The following is a 17,667-nucleotide window of genomic DNA, read 5'->3' on the forward strand; positions in this document are numbered from 1 at the left end:
AGTTGTGATGTACGGATGCGAGACCTGGACCATAAGAAAAGCTGAACGCCATAGTATAGACTCCTTTGAACTGTGGTGTTGGAGGAAAATCCTTAGAGTCCCATGGACTGCAAAGAGAACAAACAGGTCAGTTTTACAGCAAATAAAACCAGAGTGTTCCTTGGATGGCGTAATTCTGAAACAAAAACTAAGCTACTTTGGACACATCATGAGAAGACATAATTCATTAGAAAAGACCTTAATGCTGGGGAAGATCGAAGGCACAAGGAGAAGAGGGCAGCAAAGAATGAGATAGATTGATGGCATCACAGAAGTACTAAATTCCAGCTTGGAAAATCTTTAGGAGGCAGTGCAAGATAGAAGAAATTGGCGTATTTAAGTTCATGGGGACACAGAGTCGGAATCAACTAAACGAATAGAGACACACTTGCTCAATTTGTGTGATTTGTATGATTTAGGCTGATGATGACATATGTCTATGTCGAAACCGGTACCACTATTAAATAAATAGTAGATAGCAGGTAACATCTTATACAACTTGTAATTTGTATTGAAAAGGTTGAACCTTACTGTCTTCAAAACCTGACGTAATAGAGCAAAGCTGCTTTCAGATTTGAAATCACCTTTAAAAAATGCACTAGAAAAAGTATCATCTCAGATATCTACCCCTTGTAAATGAGTGATATCACATAAGAAGCTCACTGTGTTTTTTTTATTGATTATTGGTGAGTGGTTCAATCTTTAATATATTTTATAACTTTTATACCCTGGTGGAAAGTTTTCTAAAGTTCACTCTAATGTACAGTAGTTTGTGTCAATTTCTTGAAAATGCTATACAAAATATGTGAGGTAGTTCTGTGGTAGTTTAAATTAAAGTTATTGCAGAATTTTTAAAGATAGCTGCACATACAGTAAAACCTCGTTGATTCAAAGTCGTTGGGACTCAAAAATGGGACTTCGAATTACGTGATTTCGAATTAACCGCTTTATAATTGGATTACTATACTGTATGCATTTTAGATGCCTTGTATTTACACAGAAAATACCTGATGCCCTTAAAAGCGAACTTTCCTAAGACTCTGTCCTTGTACGATTTCCCGCCATGGCACTTCTCTCGTACTTCAGAAATGTAAACACTTGCCGCGTCACAAAGTATTCTAAGACCCATTAATACATGCAATCACCTCGATTCACAGTTTAAACCTTTCAAATGCCATGGAAAAAACTATTTCCGAAATGTATCCAACAAGGTGCATTTACAATGTTCAAATAATGCACTTGGATAAATCAGTGACAAACATAACATCACGCAACAAAAGAAAAAAAAATTGCACAATTCAGAGACGAGGATAAATTATGCCGGTTCCCCTGTGCAAATGCATTATTTTTTGGATTTCTGTACTGTTTGCATTTTTAGATGCTTTGTACTGGCATGGAAAGTGCCTGACGCCCTTAAAACATTGTAGCTTATCGACCTTTCCTATGACGAGGGGATAAAGTATCTTACTTCCATGTGCATTGCAACGCACTACTCTGACCCCCATCCCTCACCCTTGGACGATTTCCCGGCTGGCAATTTCTCCTTTAAAACCATAAGACCGTTTGGGGTCGCATGAAAATAAAGCAATGCAGTTTCACCGGCAATGACAATATTGTTTGGTGCCTACGAATTTATTATACGAGCCATGTTTTTTCGTCAACTGTCGGCATTGCCAGTGTTCGCGGATTCTGTTTTCCCACACACTGCCTGTTGTGTGATATTACGGCGTTCCTTAAAAGGTCGAATACAAAAGAATTCCAATTTCATTCAACCTAGCAATCATGAAGTGCACTGTAGACCCACCGAAGTGAGTGTAAGTGCGGAAAGCTACCCCTTCACGTTCCGGAATTCGCGTTCTATTATGACGCGGGACGGATAAATTTCGAGTTGAAATTACTCTGTAGCATACTATGGTTTTTAATGTAAAGGCAGTTTCGAATTAAAAGTCTGAATTTTGGTAATGGGGCCGACATTGTACTTCGAATTACGAATTAAACAATTGAAATAACATGCAAAACTATATCTCATGTTTCTGGGAATGAGAGCTTCTTCGAATTAGGCGGGATTTTGAATTAACCGATTTCGAATTATCGAGGTTCTACTGTACTTAGATATCTTACATGGTTTAATGCAGACAATTACACTGTAAGACTGTACTGCTGATATTCATGAGCAATGGTTAAGTTTGTCATGAACTTTACTTTCATTCAGTGCATCTTATGTAAACATTATATGACAAATAACTTAAAGATAAATTTTAACATTATGATGAATCTACATTTTCCTGGTTAGGAAGTCATGAATTAATTTATTCTTATGCCATTTATATATCATTGTTATAAATATGTTATTTCAAAAATGAAACATACATTTTGTTTAAATTGTGCTCACGAGAGTAAACCGAGGTTGTAGAAGGTAATTTTAATGAAAATTACATTTCTATGACACATTCTAATTATAATACTAATATAAATGGTCCGTTAATGGACATTATAAATTTTCCAGCTAACTCATTCCTGTTTGCCAGCATTTCGCCCCAGTGTGCTAAGTTAGGCTTATCAGTTGGTAAATAGCAGACCTGCCAAGACACATGGCTAGTGCATACCGTGGAGGCCACTGAGTAGGCTACTTGGAGCCACCGGCAGAACCAATACTTCAGGTTCCCTATAGGAATCAACATCTCTATATCATCTGATGGCCAGGCAGGCATCAATTTTCGAAAATGAGACAAAGTCTCTCATAGTGCATTGACACTGCCGGTGGCTCCTAGCCTACGCAATGGCCTTCATGGTATGCACTAGCCATGAGTCTTGGTAGGTGTGCTATTTATCAACTGATGAGCCCAACTTAGCACACTTGAGGGGGAACCAACTATAGTGATATTATAAATGTACTCATTTGGAACAAATATTTCAGGTTCCCTATGGGAATCATCTATCACATTATAATTAGTCTAGGCATTAGAGGGTTACAGACTTTAACCTTTTCTGTCATTCCAATGATTCTAGTCTTGTTCCAACAAGTAATATCATATCATATTTTGTAAAATATAAAGTTAATGAGAGCTCATTTACAATCTCACATGTACTCATTGATTCTTATAAAGTTATCAAGTCTATTAACAGAGATCATTAATAGTTGTAAGTAGTTTACTCAGTTGTCAACAGTCCACAATGTATTCAGTCTGTCAAGCTTTCAGCCCAAAGGCAGGCAGATTCTCATACAGCACCACCAACGGTTACAGGGAAACTGCAAAAATTAGTGGTGCCGAATGAAACATACAAAGCATGAGGACGACGGAGGTTTTTTCCACTGCTTTCCTCAATGGGTCACAAAAAGATATTACAGCATGGTTGGCCCTATAAGTAGTACATTTTGTAACATCTAGATGCACTAGTCCATGCTCTGAATTTCATTCCTCAGCACCACCCATAACTCAGCACCTTCCGTTCTGTCACAGCCAACTGAGACTTCGGTCCATGCTACATTTTACTCTGGCCTATGAGTAGAATAATAGTATGTTTAATATCAATATCACTGCTAATGGTTTTAAAAAAGGACACAGTATCAGAATTTCTCATCTTACCAGGATATTTTAGACAGTACACAGAAGGAATGCACCTTAGTTGGTATATTATGTGATAAAGTATTCACCTGCTTACCAAATTAACTAAGATATAAATTCCTAATAAATATAATAACCAAGTTATCTTTTTCTGTATGAACTTTGTATCACCTTGGTGGCAGTGCTTGCTTGTAAAATAGGCATAATATAACAAAAAAATGTAGTATGCAATGAACTGAAATATTTTCACCATAAAATCACAAAGGTGTTATTGCCACACAGTATCCTTAAATTCTCAAATATACAGTATTCTTAAATTCCCGCATAAAAATTACATTTTATATGAAATTTTTAACAGCTTGATTCCATAATTAATTAATTAATGGAAAGTAGCAACACACGTGTGCATACATACTATTACAATAACGTTTTAGAATGCAGTACAGAAATAATTGCATTGAAAGACTGTACTGGAGGTATCATTAAGGAGGAGGTCGATTGTCAAATCAATTAACTCTATCAGGAACATTATTTGCACAGTTGTGATTCCACACAGATCAATGGTGAGAGGTAATCCAAGTAGGTGTAGCCACAATTCCTTTCATGACACGCCGAACGGTAATACGCTCATCTGTAGCTCCAGCGGCATTGTAGAACACAAGGAGATCTTCAATGGCCCGATCCTCCAACTGTTGAAAATAATAATATCCATTCTTTACTGGCACAATTCAATGCATCTACATAAACATAGATTGTCTTCATAAATGTGAATAATAATTAAGTTTTGATGTATTGTCTGGATTTCTATATTATTATTTTCTCAGTAATCAACTTTGTCTTCTAATCACAAGAATGGTGCCCTGATATTACAATATACTAAAGATTGTAAATCAAGATGGCGACTAGTGTGCTGCATAAGTAAGACTGATCCAAACATCCTAGTTAGTTCACATAATAAGTTACAGAAAGGTTGGTCTGAGCATTATTATGGTACAGAAATTGATTAGCTACAGTTATACACTACTGCCACGGCTTTGAAAGGAGCAACTAGAAAAATAAATGTATATGAACAGGTGATGCAGAACTTTCAAGCCTGCTTGGACTCTGCTGTAAGTTCTGCCAAGCCTTCAACTGTGCTTCAAACCCTTGATGGCGATTTCCAGGTATTCAAGTTGCTACAGCAATTATTACTGCTGTGAAGAGACAGCCAAGCATGACTCAAGGACAAGCCACAAGAACAGGACAAGGTTTTTATTGTTAGTGGTTTTATGTTGCACTGACACAGATAGGTATTATGGCGACGATGGGATAGGAAGGCCTAGGAGTTGGAAGGAAGCGACCGTGGTCTTAATTGATGCTTGTTGTTTTAAGGGGCCTAACATTGAAGGTCATCGGCCCAATGGCCTTAAGGTACAACCCCAGCATTTGCCTGGTGTGAAAATGGGAACCACGGAAAACCATCTTCAGGGCTGCAGACAGTGGAATTCGAACCCACTATCTCCCGGATGCAAGCTCATGGCTGCGCGCCTCTAAATGCATGGCCAACTCGCCCGGTTGGGCAAGGTTTTAGATGAGGCCGAGCAGTATAATTTCCACAACTGTTTACTGCTACAGTGTCCTGGAAGAACTGACTGAAGACATTTATAACACGTTTCTTGATATAATCAAATGTAAATTTTCAGTTGAGCTCATAGTGAGTGATATTGACCACTGTTATTAACTGGGGTGCCAAAACCGGACTGCTGCAGAAGTGATAGCACAAGGAAATACCCTATTATGATAAAATTCCTAAGCTACAACGATTGAGATTGTGCATAGTGTGCCAAACGTGCCCTGAAGGGTAGCGAGTTTATTCTCATCAAGTCTCTCACAAGTGTGAGGAAAACTATATTAAATCATGGCAAGAACTTATGGAGACTTAAGAAACTGTTGGATCCAGGATGGAAGAATGTGTTTTTAACAGACAAAACAAAGACTCAAATACTGTATGCATGATCATACAATTAAATGCCTCAGCTATGTAGGATGAATGCATAGACTGCCAGTTTATTATGAGTTATCATTAGTTTATAAGAGTGTATGTGAAAGTCAGTGGATGTATACAGAGCTGCGCTCAGGTAAGCAGCTTATTTCATATACCGGTTGTTAGTTTTCCTCTAATGTTGTTAGAAGAGTCTAGTGTCAACAACCCGCATTACTCACCTCCCCTCCTAACACAACCCTCAACCCTCCCATACCCTGCAGCAGCGGGATCCATACTGAGGAGACAGCTGAAGGACCACCCAAGAACTTTGCACTGCTGTTACTTAAATTCACTCTCCACTGCAGCTCACTTTTAAAAATTACAGGCTAATTTCAAAACGAATAAGATGCACTGTATTAGCATATCATCAGAAAGTTAGCTACGTAAAGCTTTACCATCTCCTGCAGTATATCTCGAGGGATACTCACTCTTACATGACAGCACTAACAAATGAGGAGGTGGAATAGCCTCTTACTACAGGAGTGACTTAAAATGTAAGATTATCGGCACCTCAAAATCAAGCCTCCTGCAGTAACCTGACTATATGTTTGTTGAATTCAACTGTAATAAGAAAACATTGATAGGAACTGAATAACACACCTAACATTAATAAACGGATTACTTTGAAGCAGCTGTAACAGATCTCACCCTGGTCTACAAAGATGTCATAGTCATGGGTGACATGTTAAAACTGGTAGTGAATCGGACAAATTATGTTAGTTATGAATGTAGGTTTTCGTGGCTCATAGTTTTAACATAAATAAATAAATGAATACTGGATTAAAGCCCCTATATTTATTTAATGAAGCCGAGCTTTCAGCCAAATTGCATTAGCCTTCATCAGGGCATGTTAAGTTCTAATTCCGACAGTGAGCAAAGAAATTCAAGGAAATGTTGAAGTCATGACCGTACTATCCACGGCCTACCCCACTAATTGGACTCAAGGATCGTCGTGCTGTGATTCACCGCCCTCTGTTGATGGTTTTGTGAGTGCGTCCCGCTGTTCCATGCTGGTGTTATGTACGTATTTCTGCAGTACAGGTCTCCATGTATTTGATAACTTGAAGCCGTCTTCCCTGTTGATGTTATTTGGGCGCAGCTCTATCTCTATGGCTTCTCTTACCAGTTGAGCATAGAAGTCTTTTACAGGCGCGATGACCTTCGCCCGGTCAAAGAGGATTTCATGGTCTGTACTGTAGAAATGTTCTGCTATGACAGACTGGCTTATGGCATTCTCCGTGGAGGATGAAAGAGCGACGTTCTTTACCGACCTAATGTGTTCTTTCAGCCTGGTGCTGACAAGCCTTTTCGTCATGCCAATATATGAGCAACCACAACCACATAGAACTTCATACACGCCTGGTGTTTCAAGATGTGGTTTTTCTTTGAATGGTCAAAACAGGGATTTGAGCTTCCAGTCTGTGGTGAAAATTGGAATTATATTGTACTTCCTAAGAATGCACCCTATTCTGTCAGTTATACCTGCCATGTAAGGAAGGAATACTTCCTTCTTTTTACTGTAGTCCTGGTTGGTACTATCCCTGTTAGACTCCTTGATGTTCACAGCTCGTGCTATGTCTCCTGACGTATAGCCGTTTTTCTTCATGGATGTTGTCAGCTCTCTTAATGCACTCGAGCGGTTATCAGTGCCTGCAACGTTATTCACTCTAGTAAATAATGTTCGACGGAGAGCTCCTTTTAGGCACGGGCGGTGATGTGAGGACTTATGAAGGTATCTTTCAGAATACGTAAGTTTCGTGTACATTGCATGGCCTAGTATACCATCATTCTTCTCGTATATTAGCACATCAAGAAAAGGTAATTTACCTTCATTCTCTACTTCCATCGTGAATTTGATCTTACTGTTAATGGAATTTAGGTGTTCCAAAAATTCATTTAGTGTTTCCCTTCCATGTGGCCAGACCGAAAATGTATCATCCACGTAATGATAGAAGCACTTAGGTTTCAATGGCGCTGTAGTTAATGCAAAGTGTTCCGCAAAAATATTAGCAGCCACTGGTGACAGAGGTGAACCCATTGCTGCTCCTTCTCTCTGTTCGTAATAATCCCCTTTGTAGTAGAAGTAAGTAGATTTTAATAATAATAATAATAATAATAATAATAATAATAATAATAATAATGTTATTTGCTTTACGTCCCACTACGTGCCAGTAAATCTACCGACACGAGGCTGTCGTATTTGAGCACCTTCAAATACCACCGGACTGAGCCAGGATCGAACCTGCCCAGTTGGGGTTAGAAGGCCAGCGCCTTAACTGTCTGAGCCACTCAGCCCAGCAAGTAGATTTAAAACAAACTGCTGCCAGATTGGTTAAGTCCTCAGACAGGTATTGTCTGATGTAAGCAAGCGTTTCTTCTACTGATATATTAGTAAAAAGTGACGTGACATCAAAGCTTACCAGGATGTCACCTTCGTCCACTCGTAGCTCACGTAACTTCTGTAAGAAGTGTTTCGAATCTTTAATGTAATATTTTGTCTTCCCTGTTTCTGGCTGTAACAATGATGAAATATAGCGGGCTAACTCATGGGTTGCAGAACGAATGGCACTCACGATTGGTCTTAGTGGCACGTCATTCTTGTGTAGTTTTGGGAGGCCACAAATGACTGGTACTGGGTCTGAATTTAGTAAGGTCTTCTGCAAGTGTTCTGGAAGTGTTGAGCTCTTCACTAGTCGGGTGACTTGTGTATTAATTTTCTTGGTGGGATTTCTTACTTTCTTATATGTTTCTTCTTCTAGCAGGTTGTTCACTTTTGTTTCGTAATCAGCTGTATTCATGATGACTGAAACATTACCCTTGTCAGCCGGAATTATAATTATACTATCGTCTTTGCGAAATTCATTAGCTTCTTCAAGTTCACCTTTGGTTAGGTTATGACGTGGTGGTTCGCTTTTTTCAGCACATAAGATACATCTTGACGGATTTCCTCCGCCTTGTTTAACGGTAAATCTCTGATGGCACACTCTACCCTACAGACAATCTTCTCTACCGGGATTCTTCTTGGTGCCACAGCGAAGTTAAAACCTTTCTTTAGCACTGATATTGAGTTTTGGTTTAGTACTTTATCAGACATATTTACTATGACCTTGTTATAATCTAATTCCGGTGGTTTGTGTTGGACCATTTTCTGAAATTTCTTTTTTTGATTTGCTCTACTATACTCTTTTACACGTTTGGCCTGCTCATATGTTATCCTGTCTACCAAGGCTTAATGTTCAGTATGCAAGTTAATGCTAATCTCCATGAAAAGACTGAGTGTAATCACTCCTAGTTTATTGAATTTGATTTCACAGCAAACGTCTGCTGGCTTCCGCCAGAATCTTCTTGGCTCCAGTAGTTTGCAGATGATGTTTAATCTTGATCCATGAAGGTATGATGTCACTGTCATGGTATCTCTTCAAGAAGACTAGTTCGGCGATTGACCTAGATATTTTCTTTCTCAATTCACCGAATTTTCTAACCTTCAAGTATATATCCTCTCCATAGAGGTTACTAAGTAATAAACGTAGGTTTTCGTGGGTTATAGTATTAACACAAATAAATAAATACTGGATTAAAGCCACTATATTTATTTAACGAAGCCGAGCTTTCAGCCAAATTGCATTGGCCTTCATCAGGGCATGTTAAGTTCTAATTCCGACAGTGAGCAAAGAAATTCAAAGAAACGTGGAAGTCATGACCGTACTATCCACGGCCTACAATAATTGGACTCAAGGATCATCGTGCTGTGATTCACCACCCTCTGTTGATGGTTTCGTGAGTGCGTCCTGCTGTTCCATTGTGGTGTTGTGCATGTATTTCTGCAGTACAGGTCTCCATGTATTTGATAACTTGAAGTCGTCTTCCCTGTTGATGTTATTTGGGCGCAGCTCTATCTCTATGGCTTCTCTTAACAGTCGAGCATAGAAGTCTTTTTACAGGTGCGAAAACCTTCGCCTGGTCAAAGAGGATTTCGTGGTCTGTACTGTAGAAATGTTCTGCTATGGCAGACTGGCTTATGGCATTCTCCGTGGAGGATGAAAGAGCGACATTCTTTACCGACCTAATGTGTTCTTTCACCCTGGTGCTGACAAGCCTTTTCATCACAGAACACTGAGTCTGCTGCATTGACTACAGCGCCATTGAAACCTAAGTGCTGCTATCGTTACGTGGATGATACATTTTCAGTCTGGCCACATGGAAGGGAAACACTAAATGAATTTTTGGAACACCTAAATTCCATTAACAGTAAGATCAAATTCATGATGGAAGTAGAAAATGAAGGTAAATTATCTCTTCTTAATGTGCTAGTATACAAGAAGAATGACGGTACACTAGGCTATGCAATGTACAAGAAACCTACACATTTTGAAAGATACCTTCATAAGTCCTCACATCACCGCCCGTGCCAAAAAGTCCTTCGAACGATATTTACTAGGGTGAATAACGTTTCAGACGCTGATAACCGTTCAAGTGCATTAAGAGAGCTGACAACATCCATGAAGAAAAACGGCTATACGTCAGGAGACAGCACGAGCTGTGAAGATCAAGGAGCCTAACAGGGATTGTACCAACCAGGACTACAGTAAAAAGAAGAAAGTATTCCTTCCTTACGTGGCAGGTATAACTGACAGAATAGGGTGCATTCTTAGGAAGTACAATATAATTCCAATTTTCACCACAGACTGGAAGCTCAAATCCCTGTTTTGACCATTCAAAGAAAAACCACATCTTGAAACACCAGGCGTGTATGAAGTTCTATGTGGTTGTGGTTGCTCATATATTGGCATGACGAAAAGGCTTGTCAGCACCAGGCTGAAAGAACACATTAGGTCGGTAAAGAATGTCGCTCTTTCATCCTCCACGGAGAATGCCATAAGCCAGTCTGTCATAGCAGAACATTTCTACAGTACAGACCATGAAATCCTCATTGACCGGGCGAAGGTCATCGCGCCTGTCAAAGACTTCTACGCTCGACTGGTAAGAGAAGCCATAGAGATAGAGCTGCGCCCAAATAACATCAACAGGAAAGACGGCTTCAAGTTATCAAATACATGGAGTCCTGTACTGCAGAAATACATGCATAACACCACCATGGAACAGTGGGACGCACTCATGAAACCATCGACAGAGGGCAGTGAATCACAGCACGACAATCCTTGAGTCCAATTAGTGGGGTAGGCCATGGATAGTACGGTCATGACTTCCACGTTTCTTTGAATTCCTTTGCTCACTGTCGGAAGCAGAACTTAACATGCCCTGATGAAGGCCAATGCAATTTGGCTGAAAGCTCGGCTTCATTAAATATAGTGGCTTTAATCCAGTATTCATTTATTTACGTTAAATTATGTAACCTATTACATATTTGAGCATAAAAATCCCCTAATGCTTAATGGGATGGATTACATCAAATAACCTAACATTCCACTCACAAATTACTGTAATTGACCTTACAAATGTAAATCAGTTCCAGAAAGTCATTAAGTATGGGTAGATCCCAGATCCTGGCATTTCTACTCACGAATTGCTGTACTTCAATTACTTGATCTGTGAAGTGAAGCCGGCCCCGTGATGTAGGGGTAGCGTGTCTCTCTCTTACCAGGAGGCCCTAGGTTCGATTACCGGCCAGGCCAGGGATTTTTGCCTGGATCTGAGGGCTGGTTCGAGGTCCACTCAGCCTGTGTGATTACAGTTGAGGAGCTATCTGACAGTGAGATAGTGGCCCTGGTCTTGAGAGCTAAGATTAACAGCCGAGAGGATTTGTCGTGCTGACCACATGTCGCCTCATAATCTGCAGGCCTTCGGGCTGTGGAGCGGTCGCTTGGTAGGCCAAGGCCCTTCAAGGGTTGTTGCGCCATGTTTTTTTTTGTTTTTTTTTGTGGAGTAAAGTACAGTGAGTTTCTCTCATCGGTTGGTCGGGCAGACGCGCCCAGCTTATCTGCCTCCCACTGACTCATTACTCCCCTCTTCACGGCATAGCAACAAGGATAGCACTTTGATCACTTTATCCGTACATGAAGTGAGATAACAATTAAAATTAAGAAAATAAGCTTGTACTTTATGACAGATGTTAGAAATGTTCTCCCCCCGCATCCACACATTCTTGGCATAGTCTTAGAAAACTCCAATTCACACACATAAGTTCGTCTTCCGTAATTAAGGCTATTTCTCTCCGGATACGTTCCTTCAGTTTGTCCAACATGTGAGGGTTTCTTGCATACTCTATTTTTTAAGCTCCCCCATAAATAAAAGTCACAAACAGTTAAATGTGGGGACCGTGATGGTCATAAGTCCGTACTAATAACACGGTCTTAAAAAATTCCCTCAATTAAGCTTAATGTGTCGTTAGCTATACGTGCGGTGGCAGAGCCTTGCTGAATATATCCATTTCGACAGTCAGTGTCAGTGCAAGTAACTAATCTCATGTTTTAATCCGTATTGAAATCTGTTATTTGAAATAACAAAGTTTTATTATAATCCACCTGTTCAATACATATAATGTTGTTACATTTAAAATATCTTCATTAATTAAAAAGTTATTTGTGGGACATGTTTCGCTTAATAAAACTTTGTTATTGCACAAAAAGTCAGTGTCAGTTCGTCAAAAAATAGTTTGAGTATATTATCACTGTATCTTTGTGCATTAATTGTGCCCTGAAAAAAAAAGGGTAGGTCCTATAATTCTGTATCCATTCACTGCGCACCATACTCAGATCCGTTCGTCATGTACAGGAATTTCGTATATGCGATCGGGGTTTTCTGTACTCCAATATCTGTTATTCTGCGTTGAAACATACCCGTGTAAATGGCACCATGTTTTCTCACAGAAAAATATTAAGCGTGGATCAATTGTTTGATCATGAACGTTTCACAGCATCCAATTCCAAAAATGTACCCGCTTATCGTGATCATGTGGATGCAGTTTGTGTACTACTGTTACCTTGTGTGGTTTCAATTTTAACATTTTTGTAGCCTGCCATGCTGAGCTCTTCGAAACCCCAGCTTCTTGTCCAAGTCATCTTAGGGATTTAGCAGGTGTATGTTCTATTCTTTCTGAATTTCATTTACTTTTTCCTCGTTAAGTATACGTTTTTTTACACTTCACTTCTTATCGAGTAAAGAACCAGTTCCTCTCAACTTGTTTACGAGTTTCCACACTGGGTCTCTATGTGGAGGGTGTACACCTGGAAATTGTGTTAAAAATTGCTTAACAACTTCCCTGCAAAACTCTGTTTTCCCATAATTATCGTACATAAATACTCTCTCCTCTACCGTGTACACATGAAGGCATTATGAGAATTATACCCCGAAGTAACAATTTACAACACAAGAACAGTTGGATAATATACAATAATCTTCATGACAACACTGACCCAAACATTAACAGATTCAACTCTTCTAGAAGCACTACTCTTACTTTTCCAAATGCATACATTCAAACATCTTGTTATTCACACACAAGGTGAAAATTCTCAAAACCATTCTATTACAGGAGGACTGCAGATTTCTTCAGAAAGACCTCAATAGCATTATCACATTGGAGTGATTATCAATTTTAATTTTAACATAAACAAATGTCTTGACATATTTTCCACGGATAAAAATAATATTAGTCACTCGTACTATATTTTTAACAGTAATTTGTAACTAGTGAATTCTATCGGGGATCTTGGTGCACATTTTGATGCTAAATTGACATTTTCTGTACACATAAACAAAGTAGCTGCAGATACAGAGGGTTAGGGCTTATTAGGATATGCACATGTGGCTTCACTAATCCCAAGGCAATAAAGTTATTATACAACTCCTTTGGAAGAAGTCGGCTAGAATATCTATCACTCATTTGGAATTCCAGCTATCAAGTGTATGAAAAAAAAAAATTCTTAGATACCATACATACAAAATAACTAATAATTACCCTAAATTTTATTCTTAAGATGATTTAAAGAAACAGCTTGGAGATAAGTCTTGTATCTATAAATGAGTTAATCTTACTGGTAGCCCTAGCTTGGTACATGCCTTGTTGTGCATATAAACTGAATATCTGTGATAATTTTGATTGTCAATATCATGCTACTGAAAAAAATCTTATCAGTTTATGTATGACTATTTTTATTTCTTTATTTTATAAGGACTCTCAATGGAGATAATGCAATTTTAAGTTGTTCTTTTTTTTCATTTAATGTAACAATTAATTAATATTATTGTTTTTATGTTCCACTAACTACTTATGACAGTTTTCGGAGATGCTGAGGTGCCAGAAGTTTGTACCACAGGAGTTCTTCTACAAGCCAGTAAATCTACTGACGTGAGGCTGTGCCACTGAGCAGAGCTCATTTAATGTAATATGTGTTTCACATCATTAAGTTTGTAACTGCCTGAAGCAAAATAAAATTAAAAATTAAATTAAATTTAAATTTAAAATTAAATGAATTTAAAAATAAAATTAAATAAAAAATAAATAAACAAATAAATAAATAATGATGTTAAATTACAGGTCCATTATACAGATATATGGCAAAACAAACAGTACTAAACTTGCAAAAATGTTCTAAACATCAAGATATGTCATTATAACATGCAAGGTAATGACAGTAACATGTATCTAAGTGCACTGTTACTGCACGTGTTCAGAATGTGCATCCTCACCTCATACATTGTTCACTATCCAATAGATTGTCAAACATGTTGATGAACAATGGTTGCTGCAAGGACAGAAAGGATGACTACACTTTCTCACAATTTGGGAACATTCCTAGGAGGGTAATCTGACTGGATCAGTGAGCAAGATATGTGTGAAGTGGGATGGGTACAGAAAATCAAACGAACTCCACAGTGTTGTTGCAGAAGGGCAAGGGACTCCCTCGAGATGTGGGCTGTAGCTCCAATTTGCTGCATACGCTACCATTGCAGTGTCAGATTTCTAGAGACATTCAGTACCATTTGATGTTTGGAGCATGTTTGCAATTTCAGTGTCATTTGTTCTGCAGCATACTGCACATACAATACATACTATTTATGTCTCGTGGTCAGAAAACTGCCCCCTATTAAAACTACCATTCACAATATACAGTGAAGTGTGTAACAAAAGAAGAAATGTGCAGTCAATCAACAAGTTCGTGTGAAGTTTATCAATCGCTCTAACAAAGCCGACAGAACGGGATGAGTTATAAGTATAAATGGTCCGTTATTGGTCATTATAAATTTTTCAGCTAACTAATTCCTGGTTGCTAGCATTTTGCCCCAGTGTGCTAAGTTGGGCTCATCAATTAGTAAATAGCACACCCACCAAGATGCATGGCTAGTGCATACTGTGGAGGCCACTGCGTAGGCTACTTGGAGCCACCGACAGTACCAATGCACTATGAGAGACTTTGTCTCATTATTAAAATTTTTTCGTGCCTGCCTGGCCATCAGATGATAAAGATGTTGATTCCCATAGGGAACCTGAAATATTTGTCCCGAATGAGTAAATTTACAATGCCAATATAAATGGTCCGTTACTGGACATTATACATTTTCCAGCTAACTCATTCCTGCTTGCCAGCGTTTCGCTCCAGTGTGCTCAGTTGGGCTCATCAGTTGGTAAATAACACACCCACCAAGATGCATGGCTAGTGCATACCGTGGCGGCCACTGCGTGGGCTACTTGGAGCTACCGGCAGTGCCAATGCACTATGAGAGACTTTGTCTCGTTACCAAAATTTCATGCCTGCCTGGCCATCAGATTTACCAACTGATGAGCCCAACTTAGCACACTGGGGCGAAACGCTGGCAACCAGGAAAGAGTTAGCTGGAAAATTTATAATGTCCAATAACGGACCTTTTATATTGGTATTATAAATTTACTCATTCGGGACAAATATTTCAGGTTCCCTATGGAAATCAACATCTATATCATGTGTTATAAGGTTGTTTTAAAGCTCATACACGGAAGACTTGTATCCGGGAGAAATTAACAGACTTTTAATTAAGGTACAGTCTGTGTTTTCCAGGTCTGAAAATGGGAAAACATAGAAAACCTCTTCAGGGCTGCTGACAGTGGGATTCGAACTCACAATCTCCTGAATTCAGGCTAACAGCTAGATGCCTTGAACCGAGTAACCAACTCACTTGGTACTCTTAGAATCTTCAAAAAGCGAAAATCAGAGGGACTTTTTAATATCCAACCTTCTAAATATTTCACCAGTAAACAATCAGATCCGATACGATAATCACAATATCATAGAATTAACCAATTTCTATAGCGTTAGCATGCATGAACTCCATCACCAGCAATACAGTGCCTTTGTTTCAAGTGGTGGTCAGCCAGCAAGCTTCTTACAGGGAGGGCACATGGTGGCGAGCAATACTGCTTCTAACCGGTTCTGTCGTGCGGACAGAACCGGTTAGAAGCAGTATTGCTCCCACACTCCATGTGGTGATTCGACAGTTGAAGGGATGTGGTCGATTGCGAGACAACGTGTTTGTGTTCGTCTTCGTGTTATAGGGCTGTTATAATGCTGAACAGTGAGTTTACTTTAGAACACAGAATCTTCACGCATGATTCCTACGCGAGAGCAGCATCCTGTAGAAAAGTAAAACGGCTATTTATAGACAAATTCCCTGGTGTCCGTGTGCCTCACAGAAAAACGGTTCATAAACTTGTGAACAGATTTAGAAAAACGGGTAGTGTTCTTGACATGAAACGGAAAGTAAAGCACCGTATTCTTACAGAGGAAAAAATCTATGAAACAGGAAAAAAGTTGCAACACAAGGACAACATTTCCAACCCCTGCAACACAAGGACAACATTTCCAACCCCTGTAACAAATGTATGTGGTTATTGTAATCATATTATAATTTGCATGATAAACCTATGTGCTGGAATGTAAAGTCTGTGAATCGATTTCACTCAGCCAGCAAGCAGCGTGTTGTTGGCGGCGAAGCGGTCTCGCTGTAAGTTGGCCGGCCACCACTTGAAACAAAGGCATTGTATATCAGGTGATTACACAGAATGAGAGACAAACAAAAACTATATTCTTACTTGTGTCAATTCTAACGGCTTCGCTCTCATCTTGGTCCAGTTATCACGCTGCTTCTTTTCATCTGCCACAATATCCATGAAACTCACTGTTCCTTCACAAGCTTGCTTTGGAGATGCTGGTGAGGCCGCCTGACATTTGAACCAAGGGTTAGTAGCTGGGGGTGAGCTGGAAGAGTAGATAAAAGAACACTGAAAAAACAAAACCTAATAGGACAGAAAAAAAATCTTAAAATACACCAGAAATTATTATAATGTGCATGTATGCATTTTGATTTGATGCTGTTTACCAGATTGTAAAGAAATCAGAACTATCAGGGATGGGCGAATTGGCCAAGTAGTTGTAAGCTTGCATTCGGGGGATGGTGGATTCATATCCCACAATTGGCAACCCTGAAAATGGTTTTCCTTAGTTTCCCATTTACACACAAGGAGTACAATAGGTTCCTTTTGAAATGCGCTGAGAGTGTTTATATAGTTCATCACATGGCATAAACCCAAAATAGGTATACCTCATGAATAGTTACACGGTCTGTGAAAGTCTAAATGATAATAAATAATATATTGTCTAAAATTTGTTTCAAAGATGAGCAGCAAACTGATCACATTCACAACTTTATTTTGTCCTTTCTATCTGGACAACCTGCAGCTCATGATCATTTAACCACAAATCTAAATTAATCGAACATGAACAAAATTGCTTGGCATCATCTGCACCACAAAACGTGAATGAGTACTATAACTACAATGTGACTATAACTATATGGCAATAAATATGTTCTTAAACCATTTCTGGGGTCAAATATGACGTAATTATAGTAAAATATGCATTTATATGACCAGTAAAAACAGTGACATTGTATTCATAAAAGCTAGAAAAAAGTTTAATTTACTTTGTGTTTGTAAAATGAGACCAAGATAAAAACTTCAACTGAGTAAATCATGTATACAACAAGAATTTTGATGCCAGAATAGTTTAAAGAACGTATTTGCTTCAGAAGAGTAGATGGAAACGA

The 17,667-nt window shown here is 38.9% G+C and overlaps 1 protein-coding gene across 1 annotated transcript in view; it reads right to left on the reverse strand.

The window, feature by feature from the left end:
* Nucleotides 1–446: 446 nt before the first annotated feature.
* LOC136858795 (inhibitor of Bruton tyrosine kinase) overlaps nucleotides 447–17,667 on the reverse strand; it is a 191,820-nt gene continuing 174,599 nt past the window's right edge. Inside the window, exons 17-18 of the mRNA XM_067138609.2 lie at nucleotides 16,655–16,820; nucleotides 447–4,294 (exon numbers count right to left, since the gene is read on the reverse strand). Coding sequence (XP_066994710.2) covers nucleotides 4,163–4,294; nucleotides 16,655–16,820 — 298 coding nt within the window. The 3' untranslated portion in view covers nucleotides 447–4,162. The remainder of the gene's footprint in view (nucleotides 4,295–16,654; nucleotides 16,821–17,667) is intronic.

This window comes from Anabrus simplex, chromosome 1 (assembly GCF_040414725.1).
Source record: "Anabrus simplex isolate iqAnaSimp1 chromosome 1, ASM4041472v1, whole genome shotgun sequence".
NCBI classification, from domain to species: Eukaryota; Metazoa; Arthropoda; class Insecta; order Orthoptera; family Tettigoniidae; genus Anabrus; species Anabrus simplex.